The 12,788-nt window shown below is 43.8% G+C and overlaps 3 protein-coding genes across 3 annotated transcripts; all 3 read right to left on the reverse strand.

Annotated features, from left to right (window-relative positions):
• Positions 1-144: 144 nt before the first annotated feature.
• tmem54b (transmembrane protein 54b) lies at positions 145-7,063 on the reverse strand. Its single transcript, XM_086171487.1, has 6 exons — positions 6,938-7,063; positions 5,694-5,890; positions 5,567-5,626; positions 3,910-4,101; positions 1,441-1,584; positions 145-1,073 (listed from the first exon to the last, which is right to left on the reverse strand). The coding sequence occupies exons 1-6, from the start codon at positions 6,948-6,950 to the stop codon at positions 768-770; spliced, it is 912 nt and encodes a 303-aa protein (XP_086027613.1). The 5' UTR covers positions 6,951-7,063; the 3' UTR covers positions 145-767.
• A 397-nt stretch (positions 7,064-7,460) lies between these two features.
• LOC147219724 (gap junction beta-3 protein-like) lies at positions 7,461-9,079 on the reverse strand. The gene is made up of 2 exons (XM_086171360.1): positions 9,021-9,079; positions 7,461-8,946 (listed from the first exon to the last, which is right to left on the reverse strand). The coding sequence occupies exon 2, from the start codon at positions 8,851-8,853 to the stop codon at positions 8,182-8,184; it is 672 nt and encodes a 223-aa protein (XP_086027486.1). The 5' UTR covers positions 8,854-8,946; positions 9,021-9,079; the 3' UTR covers positions 7,461-8,181.
• A 1,588-nt stretch (positions 9,080-10,667) lies between these two features.
• LOC147219725 (gap junction beta-4 protein-like) lies at positions 10,668-12,047 on the reverse strand. Its single transcript, XM_086171345.1, has 2 exons — positions 11,274-12,047; positions 10,668-11,149 (listed from the first exon to the last, which is right to left on the reverse strand). The coding sequence occupies exons 1-2, from the start codon at positions 11,984-11,986 to the stop codon at positions 10,882-10,884; spliced, it is 981 nt and encodes a 326-aa protein (XP_086027471.1). The 5' UTR covers positions 11,987-12,047; the 3' UTR covers positions 10,668-10,881.
• Between the last annotated feature and the right edge of the window lie 741 nt (positions 12,048-12,788).

A 12,788-nucleotide genomic window follows, 5' to 3' on the forward strand; every position in this document is an offset into this window, starting at 1 on the left:
GTGTGTGTGTAGGTTGGCAGCAGGTTTTCCGGTCTCTTTTGTCATGGTAACCAGTCCTTCTGGTCAGGTCACTAACTGGTGAGATTAGCATACACAACGTGTTAAATAAATAGTATCCTGAATACAGCACGAGAGGAGCTACAGTGAGAATAAAAAGTTTATTTAATAAATAAAAGGATGCTTCCAACACATTCCCTTGAAACAGGTTATTTGACCAAAAAGAATTAATACAGAGTAGTAATAATAACACACCCCATGTCTTGGACAGTGTTAACTTCAGGTTGCTTCACTAGTTAGGCGATACTTCCCTGCTGGTGAAAACAAAAAAAACAGAAACCAAAAAACAAAAGAAGGTGCGCAATGTTGCAATTGGCAAAACTAGCATTGAATTAGCTCAGTGGGCTAACTGCCAACTGTGTGCTTGTAACATTTTGTAACATTTTATCTTCACATGCATAGAGGGTGTTTCTGATTTCTCAGATTTATGCCCCATTTTAAAAACTAAAAAGCTAGCTTACCCTCAATAATATTTCTCAGCCAGTCCTTAATGACTAAGAAATCTTATCACGATTGTTTTGGTTTTGGGCTAGCTAGCTAGCTAGCTGTCCATCGTGCTAGCAGTCACCACATTCAGCTAAGACTAGCTTTTAATTTTAAAAACAGACAATTGGGTCATTTTAAAATTCAAAAACCATGGGAGGAGTTACTGTTTGGATTCACAATTTTGGAGAACGCACGCATTTAGAGTTTAGAGTTCGCTCTGTTGTCTAGACCCAGAAGCTGGACCTCTCCAGCGCGCCTCGCTGCTGCAGCAGCCCATGTTGCTGCCTCGTCCTTCGCTCTCCGTCTGACCTTTCCCCGGAAGGGCGGCGGAGAGGCCGCCGTTCCGACGGAGGGAGACTCCTGTGCTGGGGAGGGGGACGTTGCGGCGGCGGCGGGGGTCGGCGCTGCTCCGCGGCGCGCTCGCCGTAGGATCTGGGCGCGTCGGTGTAGCGGTCGGGTGGAGGCTTGCAGGGCTTCGGTTTAGCGATGAGCGGGGGAGCGACCTCTTCCAGGGGCCTCACCACGTTAATCTGCACGGATAAATAACTTAACGTTAGGACGTTCGACAAAAATGATATCAATGATGCAGTCATTTTGATTCTGAGTAAAAAGTCTTAAAAGTCAACCCTGGGTTTAAACACATTAGAAAACGCATGACACTGGGTTGACTAACATTCATGCAGATTTAAGTTAAGGACTAAAATCACATTTAAAAATCAATATCTTGCTATTCTTGCTCAGAATAAAAAAAGGAAAACGACCGGATAAGACTTTCTCAGGGGTCACATATTGTCTCATGCTAGCGACAGGATGCTGATCTGCAGGCTGATTCCTAACTAAGCTCAAAGCGTCGTTCTTTCGTCCGAAGAATCACGAGGAAGGTGGTTAAAAACTCACCGCTCTGCCGTCTCGGCGCCTCCTCCGGCGGGGTCGGCAGGGCAGGCCCAGGAAGGAAACACAGGCGGAGAAGCAGCGGGCAGAAAACACCAGCTGGACCACGCAGGTCACGACCAGAGGCACCCACAGGATCAGAGTGGTACTCTGGAGGGGGAGGGGGGTCAGAGCGGAAGGCTGTTACAGGCAAACAGCAGCTGGACGCCGGACTTTGGGGTAAGGGCGAGTGTGTGTGTGTGTGTGTGTGCGTGCATGAGAGTGTGTGTGTGATGATGTTCTACACATGCTTGTTTTTCATAAACCGTTAACTGAGCGGTGAGTCTGTGGTGGATGTAGTGGAGACTCAATGAAACATGCAGAGATCCCATATATATATATATATATATAGCTCATTATTTAGAATAGATATTCATTTTTGATGATTACATATTAATATTTCATATGAATACAATGACGAATAATAATTATTTATAATACTATTATTAAACATGCAGAGATCCCATATATATATAGATATATATATATATTGCTCATTATTTAATATAGATATTCATTTGAGATCATTACATATTAATATTTCATATGAATACAATCACGAATAATAATTATTTATAATACTATTATTAAACATGCAGAGATCCCATGTATATATATATATATATATATTGCTCATTATTTAATATAGATATTCATTTGAGATCATTACATATTAATATTTCATATGAATACAATCACGAATAATAATAATTTATGATAATACTATTACTAAACATGTAGAGATCTCATATATGTTCATATTTTAATATTAATATAATTATTTTTTTATAATATATAAATATTACTATGATATTTTAATAATAATATCAATTAATTATTTATCATTTTTAGATACTGAATTCATGATAATATGGTGACCCTGACTCTGCGAAGTGGAGTAAAATCATAAATAAATTTCAGTCTCCTGGAAGCACCGGCGGCAGAGGAGGTTTTTCACGGGACGCCGTTCACACTCGGAAAAAGGTGTTTTCAGGAAGAGTGAGGTGGGAATTTGTTCACGGGAGACAGGAAGCGGTGTGAGTGTTTGAGATGGAAAAACAGGATCCCTTTGAATCTCGTACACATGAGCCTAAGTTGTGTTTATATTTGCAAACGCGAGGCCCGTTGCCGGGGTGACAAGACGGTTGGCTTCGAAAAGCCGTAAAGTTGCAGGGAGAGGAGAGGACGATACTGCAGCGGTGTGATTGACAGCTGGGGTGAATCATGTGATCCCTGACCTTGACCGTACAATAATATGCAATACTTTTCCCATTTTACCGCAAAGCAATGCAAGGGAAATATTTCAAAAGTATAAAAAATAAAGATGCATATATCTATCGACCCAAAGCACCACTTCAAATACTGAGAAGTATTTGTACTCTATTGTAAAAATGCAATACCCAGTTGTTATGAGGCTTGACGTCAAGCTCATCAGCACAACTTGAACGTCATCATTGTCAAAATTACTTCGTTCGGAGGCAACACACACATAGACACACACACACACACACACATACACACTCGTGGCAGAGTTACAAAGATGGAATCATCTCAACCAACACAGTTTTTGTGTCTCCTGCACTGGAGCCCTCAGGATTCAAGAAAAAAAACAAACACACTTATCTAAATCTTCTATGCGTATGCACTATATTATTTACTTCAAAAAAAATATTCATTAGTCAATATTTAGATTTTATAGTAAGACAATCAATTATTATTACATTTAATAAAAAAAAAAAAACATATCCCATGTATGTATCTATTATTTAATTATTGCTAATGATAAATAAATATTGATCATTTAATTATGAAATCATATTTATATCAATGCAATTATTAATAATCATTATTTATGATACGAGTAATATTTTGTATACAAATAATACTGTCATTATTAGATACCGAATTCACGATAATGATTTTCCTGACCCTGTGAGGTGGATCAGAAGTCTTCTGAAGTGAAGAAACCAAGTCTAACTGCTACAACGAGAACATATTGTCAAGAATTCACTACGACCGGGATGACGGAGAACCTCCACGGAGAAAAAGAAACAAAATCCCAAAGGATTCCTGAGCGGAACATGTACTCGGAGCAAAAAGGAAGAGCGGGAAAGTGGAAGCCCGAGCTGCCGAGGTGGGAAAACGCCCCCCGGCTCGTTCCCGCTAGCGGACAATATGCACAACTTCACAGCTGAGACAAAGGTCACCTCGCTGACGCGTGTCCGAGGCGCGGGACGTGAGGCTGAGCCGGCGTGACAGGACCGGCGTGGGAGAGCGTGAGGGTCGGGGTCAGACCGGAGCTTCTGCCGCCAGCTTCGAACGAGCGACGGGGAAAGAGAGACGGCCGGCGCCGCTGTTTCTCGCGCACGCGGCGTGACGACGGTCGGCTGCTCGCGGGGCCACGGGGAAAAAAAAAAGGTCAAAGGTCACACTCACGTAAATGCGCGTGGGGTCGAAGGGACACTCGTCGGTGACGCTGGAGAAGCCGACGGCGTCCGCGGGACGGCAGTGAATCAGGAGGCTCCGTCCGCCGTGCAGGACGGCCTGCACCACCGACACGGTCAGCCCGATGGCCGAGGCGGACGCCATCAGCGCCGCCGCCAGGCTCGCGCTGAAGAGCGACCACGTCTGGGAGGAGGAAGACAAAAAAAATGACCTGCTTCTTCCTGCGGGAATCACGGTTACATCACGCACCCAATTATCACATTTTTAATTGGAAATACGGCGGGAAACGACCTCAAAGTGACATAAAACAGCTTTTACTTCGGTAAAGTTTACATGAAAAAGGAGCGAAAACCAAAAAATGGACGATACTCCAGTGAGCGGATGCGGGAAAAGGAGGTTTGCTTCCAATGGTTGATTTAATATCTATTTGGAGTTTTTAAATGTGTGAGAATTGAAAAAAAACCTTGTCAGCGTGCGTCCACGATAATAAAATATTTTGAGGTGCCTTGTTCGACACTCAAGGACACCATGCAGACGTATTCTGTTTAAAAAGAAACAATGAAAATAAAATTAGACTAACAAAATAAAATTAAATATGATTTCCAATAGAAGTTAATTTTACATATTTATTTATTTTACAATTACATATATGAATGTATAAATTAAAATTACATAATTATCATAATTTTTAAAATTTTAATGATAATATATATTCTTTCAAATTTATATTATCAATTATATTTATATTCTAAAATTATATTTTTGTTATTTACTTTTGTTATTTTTATTGTTTATTTTAAATCCTTAATTTTTTTACAGGTCACAAGTCCATCACACGGCCATATAGAGACCTTTCACCCTCTCATCCAGACGTCACAGAGACATGCAGCAGTTTCCTCCGTCATCCACATGTTTGGACAGTTTCTCCGGTGAAACCCCTGCATGTTTTTGGACTTTGGAGAGCAAAGAAAACCCACGCCTTCTTAATGTAAACACCTCTAAGGTTGGGTTCCTGACTGGGCAGTGAACTGTCTGGATCACCTCGCCAGAAAGTCAACCTTGCTCCGTCTGCGTCCGATTAGCGATAAAAGTCGGGGCACGGAGTTTACAGAAGGTGTGATCCAGCATCGACGGCCTCTACAACCCTGGAAATTGTGTGTGGGCATCGGCGCTAATCTGATTCGGTTGGGAAATAACGTAACGCCTCAGATTAGACGATGTGGAAGGGGGTAAGGCGCCGCGCTGTGATCCGTGCCACGCCTCGTGACGTGAGGATGATCGAGAAAAAGGACGGGTGCGGAGGGCGGCCTTGCCCAGTTTGCCGCCGTGGCGACAACAAAACGCCTGGGAGGAGCGGTCGACCAGGATTAGTCACTCCAGCGGGCCGAGTAACGCGCAGAAAGGAGTGTGGGAAGGGCGCTTGTCCGTGCAGAAACACAAACCGCGGCACCGGGCTGTTGATTTAACACTCCCTGATGTTTCCAAAGGGAATTTCTGGGGCGTTTCAAGGTCATTTATCATGATTTAAAGGTCATTTCATGCAAAGAATCTTGATATTTAGACGTTTTCCTATGTGATCATGAAGCCCGGTTGAATTTCCACGATTATTTGTGAGTGGTTTCAAATTAAAAGCAGACGTGGTACCAACCAGCCCTTTGCTCTTCTTGTTTTTGCTCAAGACGATCGCCAGGATGCCGACGACTATGCCCTGCGGAGAGGAGACAAACGTTGACGTCGGCCATCTCGGCGCCCGGCGAGCGTTCGCGGATACGCACCAACAGCCCGGAGACGAGAGCCACCACGTTGGAGATGGCGTACTCCATGGCCCGGGCCTGCTGCTGGAGGTTGACGTATCGGAGCACCACGCCGTGCACCAGCGCCCCCAGCAAGAAGTTGACGTGGCCGATGAGGACCAGGCTCAGCCCCATCTTCATCAGGGCCTTGGGTTCCTCCAGGCTGGAGCAGCAAACCCCTGAGGATCACGTTACATGACATCATCGGGTTCAACGACCCGGCGGGGTATTGATCTGAGAAACAACGCCGGGTCGAAAATACTCCCCGCATCAATGATTAATGGATCTAAATTCAGGACACGTGTTCTGACAGCCTTTGGTTAGACACTCGCTTTCATGTGTGCAGAATTTGCGGCTACGAGGGTCCGGGATTTAGGAGATTTCAACGCCATCGCGCACGAGTTTTTCACACAATTTATTGAAAGCAGGAATGAGCAATTATTTTGGCTGGCGGGCCACATTTCTTATTTAATTTTTAGGCACGGGCCGACAAGGTATCATGTAAATTGAACAAAATGAAAAATGCAATTTAAATATTGACATTTTTCGGCATTTTATTTCAACTTTAAAATCATTAATGATCATATAAATGATTTTTTTAAGTAACCATCCACACAAAATTAAGTAAATTGAACAAAATGAAAAATGCTATTTAACTATTGACATTTTTCGGCATTTTATTTCAACTTTAAAATCATTAATGATCATATAAATTATTTTGTGTGTAACCATCCACACAAAATTAAAGAAAAGGAAAAAATAAGTGGTTCTAAATTCAATATTGATTGAATATACTGATGAAAATATTCAAAGAAAATGGTTTTTCGGACCGGATGTAAAACGCCCAGGTCTGATTTAAAGGCTCGATGAAACCATGAGTAAAAAAATCATCTGAGAGGGGGAGATTTGTGAGTCTCGCCGCATTCCTGAAGGGGGAAACCGCCGCCGAGCATTCCACGAAAACACCTCTGGCTCAAACATGCAAAGGATGTGCTTACAAAACAGAGCCGGCGCAGGACAGAAAAACAAAGGGAGGAATTTGACAAGACGTCAGTGCACTTTGAGGAAAACCAAGGCCAACAAGAACATGAGGAACTCAGCGTGTTGCTGGATGGGCTTTTCCAACAGGACACCGCTGCATTCATCATGGGTCACAAACACGCGCACACACACACACACTTCAACACGTTACACATATTATTATCACTTAGAGAAAAAGATGTTACCTGAGCCGGCCATGTGTGTCAGGTCACCATTCGTTTACTTTGAGCCCCAGCTGTGCAGAGGGAGGGGGAGTGTGTGTGTCACACACACAGAGAGAGAGAGAGAGAGAGTGTGTGTGTGTGTTTTCTTCTCCCCAAAATGAACACTCCACGTCAATCAGTAAAGTCGCAGAGAGATAATGATGTTCCCGCTGACATATTTCAAAATAAAATGCTGTTTTTGGGTGATAAGGCGCAGAGATGATTCAAGATGAATGAACTTTCTGGTTACTAAGTATTATTTGACTTATTTCTATAATGGGATATTTTTTTTAATCCATTTTATAATAGCTACTTGTCTTTTTTTTATTTTTATCTGAAGAAAATGATGGAAAAATGTAAGACTAACACACATGAACATGTTCCTGTTAAGTACTTAGAATAAATGTAAGGCTTGGGCTGAGAAAGCCTCAGTGGTTTGTTTAAACTTTAATAAAAGTTTTTATTTCCCAGGATTCCACCTAGTTACAAATTATCGGCTTGTTTTTATTCCGTTGATGGTGCAACGCGTGCTTTTATTTTGAAAACCCAAACTGACAAGGAGTCACTATGTGTGTTTGATTTTTTTATGAGGTCCCAGGTGAGAACAGGTGCGGCAGGTGAACCAGGAACAGGTGTGTTGACAATCACATGACTTCAGTCACACTTTTTTTCCCCAGTGTTTTAACCGGAAGTACAACCTGCAGTCTACTTCCGGTCATCCTGCAAAAAAAAAACAAACAAAAAAAAAAAAAACTGACCAATCCTCAATCACATCTTTGAATTTTTAAAGATTTTTTTTTTTTTTAAATAAATAAAACTCAGTATTCTCATAATCCAGGTTACTATGACTTTCAGGTTAAATTCCGAACTTGTTACTTTTTAATAAAAAAATGAAATAAAATCAAACCATTTTGGTAAATCCCGCACTTTGGAGACGTGTCGCGCATCACAAGTCACAAAAACGCCTTTTTACCGCCATCGTGTGGATAAATGGAGAAATTACAGAGGAATTGTTAAATTTGAAAAGGACTTTTACTCTGCGTGGGTGGGTTCACAAAGTTTGCAAAACAATAAGAAACAATAAAAACTAAACAGTGTAGTTAATTCTATGCATATGTAATTATTCGTATTTTAGAGAAAGCCTTTTAATTTAGATCATTCAGATACAACAGTCAGTCCATGAAGTTGTAAACAGACGATGAACTTGAGCGCATCGTCCTCCTCCTTCAGGTGCGGACGCAGCCCCGACGTCTGAGGTTCAGCGCCCGGCTGGCGATCAGATAGAAGATCTCGCACACGTTGAGAATCACGCACAGGACGGACGCCCCCACCATGAAGTAGGTGAAGACGGTCTTCTCGGTGGGCCGGGATATGTAGCAGTCCACCAGGTTGGGGCAGGGGCTGGTGTTGCACTGCACCTTCCTGGGGAGCTTGAAGCTGTGGTAGATGCGGTGGAGCAGGTAGAGGAACGTGACCTCGAAGGCGGTCTTGATGAAAAGGCTGATCAGGTAGGTCCACCAGAGACCCCCGTGCTTCTGGCCCGGGTTGTCGTAGAGCTGAGCGTGCTCGCCGTGCTTGGCCTTGAACTTGCGCTCCCGATCCTTCCTGTAGGCCACGTGCAGGACCACCATGAAGGACGGGCAGGTGACGAAGACCAGCTGCAGGGCCCACAGGCGGATGTGGGAGATGGGGAAGAAGTGATTGTAGCAGATGTTTGTGCAACCCGGCTGGCGGGTGTTGCAGTCGAAGTGGCCCTGGTCGTCGCTCCAAACCCGTTCGGCGGCCACGACGAAAACCATGACCCGGAAAACGAAGACCACCGAGAGCCAGACGCGGCCAAAAGCGGTGGAGTATTTGTTGACCCCGCTCAGGAGGCCCTGCAGGAACTTCCAATCCATGACCGGGTCGACGAGTCTTCGAACGAAGCGGGAATCCTGGAAGGCGACACTTCAGGAAGTCTGGATCTCTGATATGCTCGATTCAATGAATCTCTGAAAAGATAAAACTGTTATATTTTCATGCTCCCTCCAGGAGGGTTGGCGCTGCACGTATCCGGGTTGTTTACCTGAGGAGTGGAGGCTCGGGCTCACTTCATCCTGCTCCGATAAGACCAATCCGGACGCCGAGGCTCCCTGATATGAAGCTCGCAGAGGAGTCGGCCCCGGGCGGAGCTACGCCGGGCGCCCGCCCATCCGTTCCCCGCCATTCGTGCATTTGACTGCGTCCGAAAATGCGATTCGCCGAGAGAGAGCGAGACGCCGAGGCCGAAGGTGATGACAGAGACCGTCGAGAGGGCGACCGATGCATTAAAACAAGAAACACGCTATTAAAGTACAGAGTCGATAAATGATAACGTTCTATAATGTATTTGGATTGGATTTGATTGATTTGATTTTATATGATATAACGTATCACATCATACAATGCAATACAATGCAAAACAATGCAATATGATATAAAATATAATATAAATATAAAATATAATGAAAAAAATAATACTGTAATATAGAATTCTGTTGTAAATTAATTTATGAATTATTCCTGCTTTATTTCTGTGACATTTTTATTTTTCATTGAATTATTTGAAATTTTATATATATATATATACATCCTGGAGGAGGGAGAACAGGACATATATATATATATATATATATATATATATTTATATATATACATGTTTATGTATACTGTATATGTATATATATATATGTATATATGTATATGTATATGTGTGTGTATATATATGTATATATATATATATATATATATATACACATCCTGGGGGAGGGAGAACACGACATATATATATATATATATATATATATACACATACATGTGTATGTATACTATGTGTGTGTATATATATATATACATACAAATAGTGCATTCACACCATGCTGTTTTTAAATGCTTTACACACACCGATGTGTCTTGTATAAGGAAACTTCGGCATGAGAGAAGGGAGCAGCCGGGGCCTCGAACCGCGGGCCTTCCCGCAGGCCGCAGCCGCCCCGCCGCGCCCTGTGCTGGTGCGTGGAGCGGCTCTGGCCCTCAACTGAAGAAAAGAAAGCCGTCAGCTATCAGATCCATTTGTCCTCTGTGATTTCCAGAAGAAAGAGGCCGGTCTCCACCTGTTTGAACAAACCCTTGTCGTGTTCTACCTCCTCCAGGATGTGATTGCGCGATCGAGTCGATAACGCTGCCGTTTGTGACGTCAGACCACACATTCCGGGATTATTTTTATTTATTTTTTTAACACTTTTCCGGGATTATTTTGGTGTTCCATCACATTAACTGATTTCTTATCCCCACGTTTTTCGATCGCCTCACCCTTTATTCAAACACTAATTTTTACACATTTCTTCCAGTCATATGATCATTCAATACTGATCCCCTGATTATTTCATGGCATAAAATTTTTGTTTTGGCAAATTGAGGCTGATTTTATTTATTCATATATAATGACCCCCTAATTATGTGATGGAATTATTTTATTATTTTGCCAAACTGATGCTGATTTTATTTATTCATATGGTTTTTTTTTTTTCCTCAAGAGAAAGTCAACACAAAAAGAAATGGGGATTTTTTTTTATTTTTTATTGTGGGCTTCCATTTCATTTATAGCGCTGGGTTTGTTGTCTCACCCGAGGACAGACATGAGGAGCCGGGGACACAAAACTCACAGAAACGTATTTTTATTTATATTATGAAATATAATTGACACATCTGGCCACTTTCTGATTCTGATTTGTTCTGGAGGAAGACAATACAAATATGTATATAAATAAAAAAAAAAGTCAGTTCACACACCCAGCACGCTAGAAAACACTGCAGTTATTTTGAAAAAAAAAAAAAAAAGGTTCTTTTTTTCGATTGATCTTTGTAAACATGGTTGCGGATGCTGACGAAGGGCGGGGTTTGGCGTCTCAGGACACGGCCAGGCTGTACGCCGGGGCCGAGTCCTTGCCGTCTCCGGCCTGGGACGCCTTGGCGCCCTCCAGGATGGGCCCCTTGTACGCCGGCGTGCAGGTCTTGGTCATGACGAAGGAGCTCCCGCTGTACGGGTTGGAGCGGCGCCCGCGGCACTCCATGAACCTCTTCCCGCACAGGTAGAGGATCTCGCAGACCGTGAGGAAGATGCACACGAAGCTGGTCGCCACCATGAAGATGGTGAACAGCTTCTTCTCGGTGGGTCTGCGGGGCGGAGAAACACTTTCAAGGACGAATTTTTAGCGCTTTAAACAGAACGTGAGAAGGCGGCGACGTCCGCCGAGCCGCTCAAGGGCGAACGGCGTTTGACATTCGGAGGTTGTATTACCTGGCGATGTAGCAGTCCACCACGTTGGGGCAGGGCGACTGGTCGCATTTCACCAGCGGCGGAAAGAAGGTCGCCTCGTAAATGTAGAACAAGAGGAACACAAACACGGCGTCCACGGCTACTTTGAAGATCAAGCTGAGGAAGTAGGTCCACCAGAGACCCCCTCGCTTCTTCCCGGTGTTGTCGTAGAGGGGGGCGCAGCCCTCGCCGTGCTTCAGACGGTGTTTCCTCTCCCGCTCCTCCCGGTACGCCACGTGGAGGGTCACCAGGAGGGACGGGCAGGTGACGAAGATCAGCTGGAGCGCCCAGAGTCGGGTGTAGGAGATGGGGAAGTAGTGGTCGTAGCAGACGTTCTGGCAACCGGGCTGACGGGTGTTGCAGTCGAAGTCCTTCTGCTCGTCGCCCCAGACCTTCTCGCAGGCCACCAGGAAGACCAGGAGGCGGAAGATGAAGACGATGGCGAGCCAGATGCGGCCGAAAGCGGTGGAGTACTTGTTGACCCCGCTCAGGAGGCCCTCCAAGAAGGCCCAGTTCATGGTTGGCCTGTCAGGGCGGAGAGGAAAAAAAAAAAAAAACGCAGAGGTGCAGCGTGCGATCTGTTCGGACCCAAGGTGAAGTGAGCGTGCACGGCCGCGCCGCGCTCTCATATAGCGCCTACTCTTGCAGGCGCAGGGTGTGTGTGTGTTTGGGGGGGAAAGCAAACACACACTCATTCTTCCGCCGCAGCCACTGGTGGAATCCACGGGAGCAAACACCTCGACGGGCACCGAACAATAAAACAACAATAAAAATTAAATAATGACCCAAACCTCACTCTGTTAAATCCCTACCGCTGTAACAGCGATTACAGAAAAGAAATAATTGTCCTTGCTGTAACGACGAGGGAGCTAGCCCTTCTCCTCCGAGGTTCCATATGCTGGATCGAAATCCTCCTATTTAAAAGCGCCCATCTCTGTCGGGAATTTAATGAGGAAAAAAAAACAAACAAAAAAAACACACACGTCCACTGCCCAGTTAGGGATAGGCGCCGGACCAAAAAAAGAAAACAGACTGGAAGTTAAAAAAAAGGTCATAAAAGTCTGCACACCGAGAGGCCTCCCATGGAAAGATAATGTATTTCGCCGTAACGTTTGTTAGGATGCTTGAATATCTGAAGAAAAGCCAATGTGGATGGAAACATGATGCTTGAAACGTCACCCCCTCTTGGTGTGTGGACTTTTTTAACCTTTTTTTTCAAAGGAATTCAAGTCCTCCCATCTGTTTAGCATCCGCTAGATTGGAATTAGCAATAGATTAAAAAAAAAAAAAAACAATCTCTGCTGTTACTCTCATGCCATCAAATATCAGTTTGCATCTGCATGCATGTTATACTTCATACCTCATAGTTTAATGTTTACTGTTTAATGTCACTGTAAATTTGCAATCTCTTATTATTATTATTATTATTGTTAATTTCACCATGGGATTGTGAGAAACGTCTTCTCCATTCCTCTGTATGTCCAGTACATGTAGAGA

Source organism: Fistularia commersonii, chromosome 24 (genome assembly GCF_037954325.1).
Source record: "Fistularia commersonii isolate RoL2024-O1a breed Wild chromosome 24, RoL_Fcom_v1.0, whole genome shotgun sequence".
In the NCBI taxonomy this organism is placed as follows: Eukaryota; Metazoa; Chordata; class Actinopteri; order Syngnathiformes; family Fistulariidae; genus Fistularia; species Fistularia commersonii.